A 15297-nucleotide genomic window follows, 5' to 3' on the forward strand; every position below is an offset into this window, starting at 1 on the left:
TGTCTCCCCCTTTGAACACTGTCACTTGAATAAAGGCACTGGTTTCAAACACACACTGGAACATATTTATTATGCACAGTGAGTGAGTGAGTGAGTGAAAAATAAATGCCAAAAATAAATAGAAACCAGAAGTTTCCATAAAGATAGTTACGCTCAGAGTAAGCAGAGACCTTGGGTTTTGAACATTAAATCATTGCTTTACCAGCTGCAAATTCAGAGGTACCATGCCTCTGAAATGCTTTTATGCTTCTATGAAAAGTGCATTTGAAAGCCAGTTTTCTGTTTGTGTTCATGTCATTATGTATTTTTAGACGCTGGCTGGATCTTGTCCAGACCTTTCTGTCATTTCGATTCAAGCACTAGTTTATTTCGCACTGTAATGTGAAGCTTTATTGTGAAGTCAAAATACACATTGTGCATCAACAATGGCTGTCGGTTGCTCAATATCAAATGAATCGGATCAGGTGCCGATGCCTCCGTAGCTGGTGCGTTAAACTCTTAAACTCTGAAGTAAACATTGATGCATTTTTCTTCTAGAGAGAATGCCATGTCAGAATAAAGTTTGTCTTTGATACTCACGAGATCATGATCCCGTTGTCTATGGAGAAGCTGTCTGATGGGAGGCCAGCGATGGTCCAGGCTCTGATCTTTACTGGATCGCCCAGAGAGTTCATCAGGGACATGTTGGGGGAGCAGGGGATCTCTCTGCTCTTGCATAGATCCATCCACTCCTCCGTTTGATCCTGCAGAGGAGCACATTTACTGGTTATGACTTCATTTTCACTTTACTACCTGGGCAGCATGAAATAACCTACAAGCAAATGAAAGCATCTGCTTGCGAACAATTCTGTGCACATAAATGATTTCTTGTTCACTCTCCTCCTTTTTGTCTCCAGCTTTAAAAAAGACGACCTTTAAACACTTTCTTGGTATTGAAAAAGAAATGTTCCTTTCAGAGGGATCACTTCCCTCCAAACTGCTTTTGGATTGAATTGGTCAAAGTTGTAATGAGTGTTTTAAAAGACAGAAAAGACTGGATTTTCCTAAGAAACAATGTATAGATTCAAATAAGAGTGATTCTTCTCAATCATCACTTACGACCCACTAAAAGTGGTAGTGTTCTGTATCTGCAGACACCAACACATTTTCCTCTCATTTACCTTGCATTCCCTACATGTTTCCAAACAACATGTTGGGTGGCACACCAGGGGCCATAGTATTGTGATTAAAAAGCAATGTTGCTGCTTCATTTACACAAACAAGCAGATGCTTTGTGAATTCTTTTTTTTAATTTTTACTGCAGCTTAAGGTTAAATCAGATCATTTGACTGCAAAGTTGTGACATACAGTGGTGTCTTTTTTTTTTATCTGTTCCCTTTTTTTTTTTAAAGGGCAGAAGGATTTGTAGTTGTGAATTTAATCTTGAGATTTAAATACAGTGAGAGTCATTGTGATCGAGGTAGTTAAAAATGAACCATTGGGGGCAACCATATAGCTCAGTTGGTAGAGCTTGCGACCCATACACTGGTGCTAGGAGGACCCTGGTTCAAATCTGGCCTAGGACCATTTACTGTGTGTCTTCCCCTCTGTTTCCCCCTTTCACAACTGTATCCACTGTGTTCTGTATCTGCAGACACCAACTCATTTACCTTGCTTTCCCTACATATATCTAACTTTTCTTACATTTGAGAAATGTGTGTAAAACAACATGTTATAGGGAACTGTTAACAATATGGTTATATGTAAACCAACAAACTAAATTAAAATGTTAAATCTAAATATAAAAGTTAAATCTATTACAAATCTATGTAGGTGCAGATCTATAAGTAATACGAGTAGTACCCACTGACAGCCCAGTTCCTAGTATGCCCCCCCGGCTCCCTGAGCTCACCTGTCTGTAGCTGGAGGTGAAGGCTCCCAGGTAAGCCACGATGCCCGCTGAGATCAGGATGTCCCCGGTCAGGTTGTTGTAGAGCTCTCCGAGATTGAAGGCCATTTCGCTCCAGCGTGACTTCTCTCCACCCAGGCCTCCAATAAGCTGCTCCGCTCGCTCCAGCTTCTTACTGCACAGATCCACCTGCAGGACATCATGGAAGGTGGAGGAAATCAGTGGCCTATATGGGTTATGAGTCATTCTTTTGCCTGGCTGTTCTGTCAGTGGTACATTCTCCTCTCAGATTTAGTCGTCTTTCATTTGGCACTGTAGTTACACTTTTACTCTTTTTTCATTACATAGCAAGATATGTTTACCAATTTAACACATTGTTAAACCATGTACAATGAAATTAAGAGATGTGAAAAACACTAAACCTGATTCTCCAGTTCAACTTTCTTGTTCTTGTTAGCTTCGAACGTCTCCTGAAGTTTTGCGAGTTTATCCTGGACTTCTTTGAGGGCAGCCTGTTTTTTTTGGAGGCCTGTCATGGCCACAAGCAGCTCCCCCTCAGCCTGCGCCAGCTTCTCCTTCTTGGGAGCCACCGTCTTGGCCACCCTGAAGGATGATGCAGTAAGTAATCATTTACAAGAGATTCTAGATATATAGATATATATTTATAACCAGAAGGTCGTCAGTCAGACCAAGTACAGTGAGTGTGAACACGCCTAAACATGGCAGCCCCCTGGCTCTAACACCCCTCCATTAATGCAATTGTATAGGTCATATTAGTGCACATGTGTGTATTTTGCGCCTAAGTGTGTAATCAATATAGTGTGTCTTCTTTTTCAAATGAAACATTGCATTTTGTTAGCCTACATTGGGTTTAAATGAATACCTTTAGCTGCAAGAGTTCATGTAAACTAAACACATCACCCCAATTATGCACTAAAAAGAATACACATCAAAATCGTTCTTTTATTTTATAAAGCGCTAAATGGTTTGGTACCACAATACTAACTGACATGCTGCTCTGTTACGAGCCACCCAGAGCTGTGAGATCATCAGGGACAGGTCTACCCAATGGAGCTTTAAGCTTTTATGCTCTGCAGATCTGGAACAAACTTGCAGAACATCTGAGGTCTGCTGAACCCCGAGGTGAAAAATCTTTCTTTTTACTGCTGCTTTTTCAGAAGTCATCAAACTATGTTTTATCATTCCACTCCTGCACTTCTTGAAGCATTATCCATATTTACAATGTCTATTTTTAACTACTTCTTGTCCAATTTTTTATTTTTTTTTAATGATTACGTGTTAATGTCTATGTAAAGCACTTTGAATTGTCTTTGCATTTGAAATGTGCTAACAATTGTGGATAGTATTTACTTTGTCGGAACAATAATGATGTGAACATCTCCTTTTAAATGATCTGCATCTTGATTTGGCTTGTCATATTTATCACTTTGCAAATCATTTGTATACTTGCTCAGGATTAAAAATGGTTATTCCTGTGTAATTAAATATAACCAAGCTTCATTTACTTGCTTAGACGGATGGTAAGCTCTCTAAAGCTGGGGGAGTGTGCATACATTTTCATAACTGGGAACACAGAAGGAGAAGAAAATGACTTACTTTTCATACTTGTCCATGGCGCAGACCCACTTACACAGGCCTTCAGCTGCAGTGGATGCAGTTCGGATCTTCTCCGGTACAAAGTCTGGGTTGGTGATGTACTTGTTGCGGATGATGGCGATGTAACTGGGTGGGATGTTGTCCTTGTCATATTCATGGAGGCTTTGGAGAAACTTCATTTCTCCCAGGATCTTTTTGGCCGGGCCCCAAAAGTCCTCCACTTTTTTACCAGAGCCGGAGGGGTCCGGTACGCGGTCTGGCTTGATGCCTTTGAGAATGCAGATCGCCTCCATCACCAGTTTGACAGCTGGGGGCGGGCTTTTCATGGACTTCACCACTGTGATATCCTGTAGATAAAAACAAAACAACTCTATATGCATGTCCTATTATATATTCTATTCCAGTACACCAATAATAATTATGAAATATTCAACATTCATTCATAATGGCCAAGTATAACAATAATACATGATTACTGGTCACACATTGACATTCTTCTTGCATGATCAAAGAGCATTATCATTTCCATAGTTGTAGAATACGACCATCTTTTTATAATGCATTATAATCACTGTTATAAAGCATCATAAAGGGTTAATAAGTAACTATACAGTAAGTGGTCATTTGCTTTAGGTAAAGTAAAAAATATATCTATATTCTATATTTAAACAATGGCTAATAAGAGTCACATATTATCCCATTATAATGCATTATACAGTGATTATCATGCAATATAAAAAGATTACAATGTTTTACAATTATGGCAATTATAATATACTGTCAACAGGAAAAGAAAACATCTGTGAGTGACCAGCAATTATGACGTATTATGATTCTTCATCCTATAAGTCAATACAGGGTCAGGTTTATGCTTTACAGTATAATGTGTAATGATTGTATAAAGCATTATGAGTATTTCTGAGTGCTTATAACTATAATAATACGGTTCCAAAGGCATATTATAATGCATTACAATGTCAATAATCATGCATTGTCCTACCTGATTGGTGAGAGTGTTCAGGGCAGACAGCGCCGACTCCAGGATGGGCATGGCTTCCTCCAGGTCAGCATCACACTCGTCCTTGATGGCTTTGGCAGCCATGGCTTGCTCGTTGGCCACGGCCTCGTCCACTTTCACCACCTTCTCGGTCTCAGCCACCTCCACAGACTCGTGCTCGATCACCACCATCATCTCATCCACCTCCTTGCTGGCCACGAGCAGCTGCGGCTGTAGCGCCTCCAGCTCCACCTGCATGGAGGCCACCTGATCTGCTGCTGACTCCAGCTTCTCCAGGCCCACCTCATAGCGACGTTTCATTTTCATCACCTCACTGGGCAAAGGACAGAAATAATTAAGGAAACAAGTCTCACTTTTAGACATGGAATTTGGCCATTTAGCCGAGTTTTCCAAATTAAGACTATTTTCGAAACAATTTTAATTCAAGTCCTTTTAAATTACAAGATCAATGATAAACTAATCAATCAATCAATCAATCAACATTATCTATATAGCAATTATCATACACAAAAAGGTAACAACAAATAAAAAAAATACTAGCCCCACCTATCAGTCTATAGACAGAGTAAAACATATACCAACTGACATCATGATCTTGATATAAAGCCAAATTAAAAGGTGGGTCTTTAGTTGGCTTTTAAAAGTATAAACATACTCAAACATAATGTCCACACACAGTAAACCTTAAAGGTTTCCTATTATACAATTGTTTATATTATAGGTCTCAGATATATAAAAAACATGTCTCTGAAGTGTTTTGCTCAAAATACCAAACAGATCACCCATTCTAGCCCTGCCTCATACCCCTCTATTTCAGCCCTGTTAGAGAGGTGCTGATTCTCGGTCCGTAGCTTTAAAAAAAAGAGAGCTCATGCTGGAGAATACTACCCAGATACTCAGCTAAACGTGATTAAACGCCATAGTATGTTCCAAACCACATCAAGGATTATTTCTCAAACAGTATGGAGCTCAAATGGTTTCTCTCTCGCGGGTTTATCACAAGGTGAGTTCCTTTTGTATCCGGCTTCTTTTCACATACTCTCTCCAGTACAGTGTTAGCTCTGAGTGTTAGCGATGCTTGCTAATGTAAACACAGACCATATTACTTCCAAAACACGTCACGCATTGTTTCTGATACTGCAACGTTTCTGATAGGGGACGATAGGTTGGGTGGGCCGAACGTTGCCAGGAGTTCAACGTAAAGCCAGCCCACATTTTTAGTAATGTCGTCATGACCGCAGCAAATCTGGATCAGCTCCATTGTACCCCCGTTTTTAGAGAGTATTTTCGGACACACCAGGGACACATATTTATGTATAAAAGACATCAACAAGTGCATTTTGCATAATAGGTGAACTTTAAAACTTACGCTCTTTTGGTATTTAACAGAGCCTTGAAAGTGTTAATGAGTTCCAGGTATGAGGTTGGGGTGACGTAGTTGTAGCGCTGCAACTCGTTCATAAAGCGATGGGAGAGTTCTATGGTTGAGGTGTGAAAGCTCTTGCACATGTTGATGCAGCCTTCTCGGGACTCATCGGTCATTTCAACATCCTCCAGGAAGCGACAGGCCACCGCCTGCAGGGCATCCTCTGGCCAGGTCTGATAAGCAAGGAAGTAAGCTAAATTACAACTAAGTAGCCATATATATTACATTTACTTTATTTCTGCTATGGTTTTTTGCCTATTTTCACAGTCAAGCACAGCATATTGTCTCTGTGATGTTATTAACTAACATGCATGAACACACCTGGAACCAGTTAATGGTGCAGCAGTTAATGAGGGCGGGGAAACGTCTCAGACGGTTCCTGAAGGCGTCTCCGATGGGACTCATGGCCAACACCACATGCAGCTGTGTGCGACAGCGCTCTATAAACATGTTGAAAAGAGAAAGGGGGGCTGCCATCTGTCTGCTTGTCGCGGTCTCGTTGGCGGTCCAACACGCGCATTCGCTCACACATTTCCGCCTTCTCGTCAACGGCAAACAGGTTAGGCACCTGGAAAAGATGACAGAGTTGTGTAGATTGGGTACAGGCCTTTTAAATAGAACAATCTGTACATATATCCAGAGGATGAAGACGTATTCAGAACTACTACTTAATTAAAAGTAGCCATACTACAGATTAAAAGTACTCTAAGTAAAATCATACTCAATTACAAAAGTAATAGCATCAAAATATACTTAAAGTTCCAAAAGTAAAAAGTACTCTGCAGTTTGGCGCATTTCAGAAAAATATGTATCTGAAATAAACTACTATAGTTATTGATGCATTATTGTTTTAATCTTTTTTGGCTTGGTAAAGATGATATTTATATAATAATAATAATACTACATGATATATAGTGCTTTTCCTGGTGTCTCAAAGCGCTTTACAAGCAAGTAAAGAAGAAATAACAACTATATATACAGTATGAACTACTTTATTTAGTGCTGAGTAGCTTAACCTATGATCATATATAATAATTTGTTAGTTGACTCCTATTTTGTGCAAATAATATAACCTTGTAAAATAGCTAGTGACTAAAGCTATAAAATAAATGTACACGATTAAAAAGTACAACATTTGCCTACAAAATGTAGCATCATGTGAAATGGGATAACCTTAACCACACAAGCGAAATGTAAGTACCTCATTTATTTATTTAAGTTAATGTACTTAGTGACATTCCACCACTGCATATATCCATATGTATTGCTTTTATCTTATGTAATCTATAAATTAACTCAACCATCCATCCAATTTACCTCACCGGTGTTGAGCAGGTTACCAACGTCCTCCAAGAATGACTCCATTTTGATTTGAGTGTCCGTGAAGAGGAAAACGCCATGAGCTTCCCCCTGTGTGGACTTCATCATAATGAGCTTCAGGTCATCGTGCCATTCTGTGGTTCCATAGGTCTTGGAAATCTCCACCTGGAAAAGTTCCGCCTCTGCCATGTGGGCAGCCAACCGTGTGAGAGACTGCCGCCCGCTCCCGCCCACGCCCACCAACAGGGCGTGGCCGCTCGGCTGCTTCAGAATGCGAGAGATGCGACACACGTGTTCGATGGCGAAGCGGAAGAGCACCAGATTCATGGGCGCTTTGCTGACGTTGTTGTACTCCTCCAGGTGTGACTCCACCACCTGACGGAGCTGGTCCAGGTTGTTCACCTCGCGGTAGTTGCGGTCGTCGCCCTTAGGGTCGTGAAAGTCGCAGAACATGAGGCTGCGCAGGTCGTCCTCTGTGACCTTCCCGTCTTGATCCTGGTCAAGATGCTGGAAGAGCTGATGGAAGTCTTCCTTCATGTGGCTCTGAGACACCACCTGTAAGTGGCTTACAAGCCAGGAGCGATCTGAGTCTTGGACCAGACGATCATAATAAACCCTCAGCACCTGAGGATCAACAAGAAAAGAGTGAATGATACAGTGGGAAAGGTTTAGACAGATGCCAACACAGACAATTTCAAAGGAATACCAGTGTGTTCAGACCAAACACATAGCAAATGTTTGCCCAAATGAATGAATTATCTTTTTTGAAGTTATTCCAAACCCACAAATATTTGCTCTTACTCCGGCTCACCTCCATAGATACACCATACTTGCCAAAATGTATTTTTTTAACCAGCAATGACCAAAATAACCACCCTTGTACCTGTCAATGAACTCCAAGAAATGGCTGAAATGCTGTGTAGTCCGGGGTTCATAACTTTATCCTAAGAACAGCGACAACATTTTTGTCCACCATTTCTGATTCTTGGTGGGTGGCTTTAAAGCCACAAAAATGTTCGATGTAGTTGAAACATTTCAACTTGATCTGAGTTTTATTTGAATTTTCAGGTGCAAATCTGCATCTATCTTTGTCTTTACATCGCCGTTGTATGTATTTAGAAAGATCTGCTTTGCGTTTGTTCTGAAAACACCTTAACAGGCCGACTAAGCTTGACTATAGCAATATATATTTCTACTATTTGTATTTTCATACATTTCTATTTTATTTACACGTTTAAGGAGCTGTCAGCTGTTCCACACTCTATGTTGTGTACAATGTTACCTCATGCACCCAGAGCCGTTTTATCACGCTTGGGTTATCTGCACTCTCTGGACGCGACAGGCAGATGCCTTGGATGACCCTGGAGACATCGCGCAGATTGAACAAGTAATGGGACTTTGTGGGCGTTGGGAGCAGGTTCTTGGTGGCTTCTTCGTACACTGACATGGTGCCCCTAACGATCTGAGAGGTCAGAGCTGCAAATAGCTTGGGGAAAGGAAACCTGTAGATGTAATAGTTAGAATTCAATCATTTATTGTTGTACAGTTTTTAAATGAATACGTGAAGTAAATAAGATTAATGTTTTTTATCTTTTATCAATGGCTTTAATAATGTGTTGCCAGAAAGGCAAGTATCTTGTTAAAATCCGATATGAAAAGAGATATTTCTGTTTGCAGGAGAGGTTAGGTTGCTTTAAACAATTTTAACACATTTATGTTTACTTGTGCACTCTATGGTTAACACTGTTGCAGTGCAGTAAGTGAGGAGAAAAAGCACTGAAATTGCCTAATTAGAGCAGCTCAGTGGATTATGATTATTCCTTAACATTGGGAACATTTGTGGAAAATCACGAAATAAATTAAACAAGCTACGTAGTTACCGTATGCTGAAATGCCAGTCTGAGATCCTAGAGAAGATTGTATACATGGTCTTCTCATCAAAATCATTAATGGTAATCATGTTGAAGTGGCGCAGGTACCGAGACGTGATGGGGTTCCTCCCTCCGCCTAAACAAGCAGGGCAAGAAAAAGACAACACATCTGATGAATATGTGTTAACCATTTTTCTTTAGAGAGACTCTTTGCCCAAAACAGTTTAAAGTAAAGCCATTACTGTTCTATTCTCTTTTTGTTTTATAATAATACTGTTATTTCAGTTTTGAAAGTGAGTAAAGACTATATGACAGTGCTGCATATTACATTAAATGTACATTAAGCTGATGCTAAGAGAACGACTTATATACCCAAAAATACTGAAGACATGCCTACGGGAGCAATTTGGGGCTAAGTATCTTGCCCAAAGACACTTCAACATATTGACTGAAGGAGTTGAGGATGGAACCACTGACCATCTTAATGGTGGATCAGCAAATGAACCCCAAAAGCTGCACATTTTGCTCTCATGCTCTAAATAATGTTAAACTATTCCGGTAACCACATTCAACATTGGACATGGACAGGGAGACCAGTTACTGTATGTCTCAGGGTGTCTGAAGGAAAGTTTGAGGACCGCTGACAGACATTCTTCCTACTAGCTACGTGTTGGTCATGTTCGAGATACACAAGTTTACAATAGCACATTGATAAATCATTTTAGCCAACTAATATCATTAATACAGCAAGTGTAAATCACCACTATAATGACTGTGAAAAGGTGTTATTTAATTTAAAATAAGGGTAAAAACACAAAAGAAGCCTCCTTCATGGTTTCCCTGGGGTGGGTTCAGTGCTACCCACAGCTGTAATGGGCAGCAGCCTAGAAAATTATAAACTATAAACAGCAGCAGAGACTGAAGCTTTGAGGGCACCTGAGTGTGGCACCCATCCCCTCCCTTGCTCTCTATTGCAGCTGTCGCAGCCAGATGCCTCAGTTGACATGGGTGCTTTGTGTTTACACTGGTAGTTGTAGTAGAGTCGGAAGTGGTAAACACTTGTAAACACCTCAAGGCAGTGAGGGGCTGCACAGAACAGCAGCCAGTGGTTTGTGACATTGACTCAACAGCACTTTAGCAGCAATTTAGAGACAGAGTTGAAAAAAGGTTTTCACTCAAATAAATGCCTTTTGTCGACTTTTGTCAATCTAGGGCTTTGGTATAATTTATGTGACAATACAGTGGTGCAGGAATGAGTCCAAAAAAATCTGAAATGAGTCAGCATTATGCGACTTCCGGTTGGCTCCGTTGAAGTCAATGTTTTTTGTATGGGTTTTTCGTTAGATGCCCAAAATAAGGTCTGCAGTTACAAGCATAGAAGATATTAACATTTTGTTCTACGACATAAAAAGCTTCAGTTAATACCCCACTGGAAAATGTCTGTAACTTAAATTTGACATAAAAACAGCAGTTGCTAACAGGTGACCAAATTAAACTACTTAATGCTACCAAGCCAAACATTAGCCGCCTTAGCTCAGAGGTGGTGAAAAAATGTCAGAGCTTTTTGTTGAAGGAGCCCTTGCGATGCTTACTTCCAGGTCAGCCTACAGAAATATGTCATCATTGCACCACTCTATACTCTTCTGCTGCTACTCACCCGGTGGTCCCATAGCGCAGATGACCTGGATGTCCACCAGCTTGATCATGGAGCAGTCCTTCAGGTCGTACCAGTTCCAGTGGTCCAGCCACTGGCGCAGCAGCTCCACGGGGGGCTGGGCACCGTAAACCTCCCGGGCCGGCATGTTCACATCATCCACAAATATCACCTGATGATTAGATATAAGAATAATAATGATAATAATAATAATGATAATAATAATAACACATTCAACTTATAAAGTGCTTTTCTAGATACCCAAAGTCACTTTACAAAACGTTAAACAAAACAAACAAAGATGAGATGTAGTGAATTAGAAACAATACAAAGAGGTGGGTTTCGAGTGCTTGTTTGAATGATGGCAGGGTGGTTGACTGTCTGATGTGGAAGGGGGAGGGCGTTCCAGAGGGAGGACGCAGCAGCAGAGTAGGCCCGATCACCCCAGGTCCCGAGCTTAGTCCTGGTGGTCTTTAGGGTGTTTGCATCTCCGGAGCTGGCAATGGGTGGGGTTGTGAGGATGGAGGAGGTCAGAGAGATAGGGAGTGGCCAGGTTGTTGAGGGCTTTGTCTGTGGTGATCAGAATTTTAAAGTCAATACTGTATTTGACCGGGAGACAGGGGAGGTTTTGGAGGACCGGAGTGATGTAGTCTCTGCGGAGTTCTGGACATATTGGAGTTTATTGATGATTTTGCTGGGTGAACAGTATAGGATGCTATTGCAGTAGTCGAGTCTGGAAGTGATGAGGGCGTCAATGAGGGTTTCAGCGTCAGTAAAAGAGAGGGAGGGTCAGAGACGGGCAATGTTCTTTAGGTGAAAAGGGTTTGGTGATGTGGCAGGAAGGAGAGTGTGGGCTCAAAGAGGATACCAAGGTTGCGGATCTGAGTAGAGGGGGTGATGTTTGAGCCGTCGATGGTGAGTGAGAATGACTGACAGAGCGGGAGAGGGAATTTGGGCCAATGATGATTATTTCAGATTTATTGCACTTGAGTTGGAGGAAGTTTTCTTGCATCCATGTTTCGAGATCCGTAAGGCAGGCGTTGAGGGTGGAGTGGGTGGTGGATGTGATGGTTTTTGAGGAGAAGTAGACACTAGTATATTTGGGATAGGATTATTTACAAATAAAGCACAATGTTTTTTATATTGACAATTGTTTTTTGTTTAGATGCACAGTTTGGCGCATGTTGCATGTAAATGGACGTATACAAATTAGAGGGTCATGGTTTGACCTTGTAGTCCACATGTCGATGTGTCCTTGGGCAAGATGTTAACCCATAAATGCTACCGTAGGAATGTAGCCATCTACAGTATTGAAGTGTATGTAAGTTGCTTTGGATAAAAGCTAAACAAAAGAAATGTACAAATGTCACAATTTGAGTGACCCATTTACTGATATGAATACAAAATGAAAAAGGCATACCAACATAAGACTTCATATGAACATAATAAAAGGGGTTTACCATTTTCTTTCCCAAAGGGGGTCCAAAGACTCCTTTGCGCCGCTTATCCAGCTTGGACATAATAATGTTTTGTGTCTGTGCCGCTGTGGTCTGGGCTGAGAAGTTGATGAATAATGGGCTGTAGACATCCTTCTTCAGCTGGTTCAAGAGAAAGTCCTGAGAAATAAGACATTGGAAATATAAACATAGAGTAGTTTATCATCAAATCTCATAGTACAGGGATGGAAAGCTAGATGTTGATGCTGTTGAAAATTGAAATCTATTTATTTATAAGTATTTTCACACTCTATTCTTAATTAGCATGCCAAAGAGCCTGTTCAGGTAGAGTACACATTAAATGGCAATTTCCAGGCTGATCCTGGCAAATACTTGTGATAAGCTTTGTAATCTAATTAAATGTGGCATTTAGTGAGTATTTCATTAGATCCGAACTGGATCGCAGTTTTAATCCCTGAAAGTGACTTTGTAATGAAGCGGGGAATTAGTTGCCCTCTGAGGACAGAATCTTAAATAATGTTCTGCGTGTCAAAGGGGTGAAATCAATTTATTTTTTGATTCTGCAAGAGGGTTTACAACAGGGCATTTTACTTTGATGCTTAAAGAGGCATTTATGAGTGGCCATTCGATAAAATGCCCTTAAGGCAAACGGCCTTCACTTGTCTTTTTATAAGAGCAGAAAAAAACAACATAGTCTAGGATGATCTGTTGGTTTTGATCAGGTTTTATGGTGCTGTTTCGATGTACCATGTGTGTCCAGAGCACATGACGTAGCTGGCCCTAGGATCATGTGTGACAATAAGTGTTAAATACATCTTGTAGGAGACATCTATGTTTATTGTTGGTGTGTCAGTTTATTTTGTCTAGATTTATCATGCATTATTGTTTTGAACACTTGGCGGGGTTTAGCTGCACAGGGTGTATAAATAGGGTCATAGGTGACAGGAAAAGGCGGGCACAGGAAAAGCGATAACAAACCTTTCTTACCAGAAGCGACAGATGCTAACAGATGCTAACAGCTACCACTGGCAGAATCAAACCTTGGTATTGTACAACCTCTTCAATAAACATCAGACTAAACTGCATCCAACGACCGTAGTTTGTGTCTCACCTGAGTATTAATGGAATTTGCAAAGGAGAAATTAGGATATTTAAATGGCCATTACACATGTAGTTAGGTTAAACGTACAATATTTTCCTCAAAATGTCGTGGAATTAAGTATAAAATAGCATCAATGGAAATACTCAAGTATAGTAGAAGTATGTCAAAATAGTGCAGTAGTTAATCAAATGTACACTATTACAGTCCACCACTGATGAGCCTCTTTTTGACTAGATCATCCAGTGGCAAGGCCTCTCTCTGTCTCACTTAACAGTGAGTTAAGGAGACTGTGGCTGATTGTACTGGGGGTGATGTCATCATTTTTGGTCTGACTGCTGGTGCTGCTCCTGCCAGATTTGGGTTTACAGCCACGGTCTGCTGGTGGAGGCTTGGGACAGGCAGGCAGGAAGTGGAGAACAAGGCATCTGATCTCTATTCACCCCAGAGTCTCAAGTTTGAGCACACTAATGAATGAACTAATGAAGCAGAGTGAAGGAGTGGGGGTAAGTCCTTGATATAAAAAGCTGAAGCTCTGCAGAGATACTCAGTATTCCTCCAAGGTGGCCCCTTTCACACCTGGTGAGTAGCTGTGTTGCCTCCAAATGATTTCTACACTTCCCGAGGCCGGAACTACAGAAATAAATGCTCACTCATGCTACTGAAAGGTGCTGTTAGCAGCATAGGAGGTTTTGGTTGAAAATACCAAATCTTGAATGGACTACACAGCGGGTGTACATGAATGCAACTCAACGACGCTAATTTCGAATGTATTTAATATTGTAGGGGCGCCTTTAGGTAACACAAATCTGTGGACGACTTTTGTTTGTTGTTAAATTACATTGAAGCCATTTTCACACACACGTACACACACAGAAAGCATACAAATCCAACTGTCCAATCACATGTTGTATTATCCGTTTTGTTTTGGCCTTCCTCAGTATGTTATCATTTGTCTCTGTTTAACGTTCTAAAATCGTTTTTTGTCTGTATCAATGACAATGTTTTTGTCTACATCTCGTTTATTACAGCAAAACAATGGGGAAAAATGACAAAGTACGTGTTAGTCTTTCTGACAAAATAAAGCTACTGCAACTCCTAAAATGTGTGCAACATCTTTTAAAATACATTTATTTGTTCTGTTTGGTCACTTAAAAATATCAAAATGAATGTTAAGTAACTATTGCTGATAAAAACAATTGTGGCTGTGGTGCTTCTGCATCATTCTCAATTTGAATAGCTTTCTGCTCATCACAAACACACGTACATTTTTCCAAGCTTTACATTCATAAACTCACTGTGATGTAGACACTCTTGCCAGTCCCGGTGGGGCCGATGAATATGGTGGGTTTCTGGTGGGTGATGAGGAGCTCCATCAGTGCCATGTAGCGCACCGTGTTCTCAGTGGGCACGATGATCTCATTGAACTGCATGTCTTTGCATAAGGGGGGAGCCGCCTTCAGCTGATCGGTCCACAGCTCCCACCTGCCCGGACCCTGGAGAGGAAGAACAAAACAGAACAAACTCTTATCTTATTGACCCGTTCATACCAATTGCCTGCAAAAATATGAATAATCCAATTTCTGGCAGTCTTTTATAGCCAGAGTTATTTGTGACCATACCAACTTTTATCCTAAAACCAAGTTGTAAGGGCAAATCTCTTTTTTTTTAAGATGTAAAAAGGTGCCGTAACAATTAGCTCGACTAACACAATCTTGTATGAAATATAACCATGACAATTAATAACATTTATTGTAAAATAATTACAAAAATATCACAAAATGTTGATCTACGTATTATACATTTTTGTCTATTAACACCTTTTTTCAAAACAGACTAAGAAGAAGAATGTCTGAAATGTAGTTCATACAGTATGGGGGAATTGGACTGAGTTTGGTTTTGCTTTGAACACAATGCTTTGTTTAACATCTTCCATAATAAAATAAG

At 40.5% G+C, this 15297-nt stretch overlaps 1 protein-coding gene across 1 annotated transcript in view; it reads right to left on the minus strand.

Moving 5' to 3' along the window:
* The window catches only part of dnah7 (dynein, axonemal, heavy chain 7), a 111770-nt gene that overhangs the window by 36860 nt on the left and 59613 nt on the right, over positions 1-15297 (minus strand). The window contains 14 exon segments of the mRNA XM_034134577.1: positions 580-743; positions 1892-2077; positions 2311-2491; positions 3506-3852; positions 4506-4836; positions 5893-6122; positions 6271-6417; positions 6419-6517; positions 7267-7893; positions 8552-8771; positions 9150-9276; positions 10798-10966; positions 12255-12410; positions 14649-14846. Coding sequence (XP_033990468.1) covers positions 580-743; positions 1892-2077; positions 2311-2491; positions 3506-3852; positions 4506-4836; positions 5893-6122; positions 6271-6417; positions 6419-6517; positions 7267-7893; positions 8552-8771; positions 9150-9276; positions 10798-10966; positions 12255-12410; positions 14649-14846 — 3182 coding nt within the window.

The sequence above is a fragment of the Trematomus bernacchii genome, unplaced genomic scaffold (genome assembly GCF_902827165.1).
Source record: "Trematomus bernacchii unplaced genomic scaffold, fTreBer1.1, whole genome shotgun sequence".
NCBI lineage: Eukaryota > Metazoa > Chordata > Actinopteri > Perciformes > Nototheniidae > Trematomus > Trematomus bernacchii.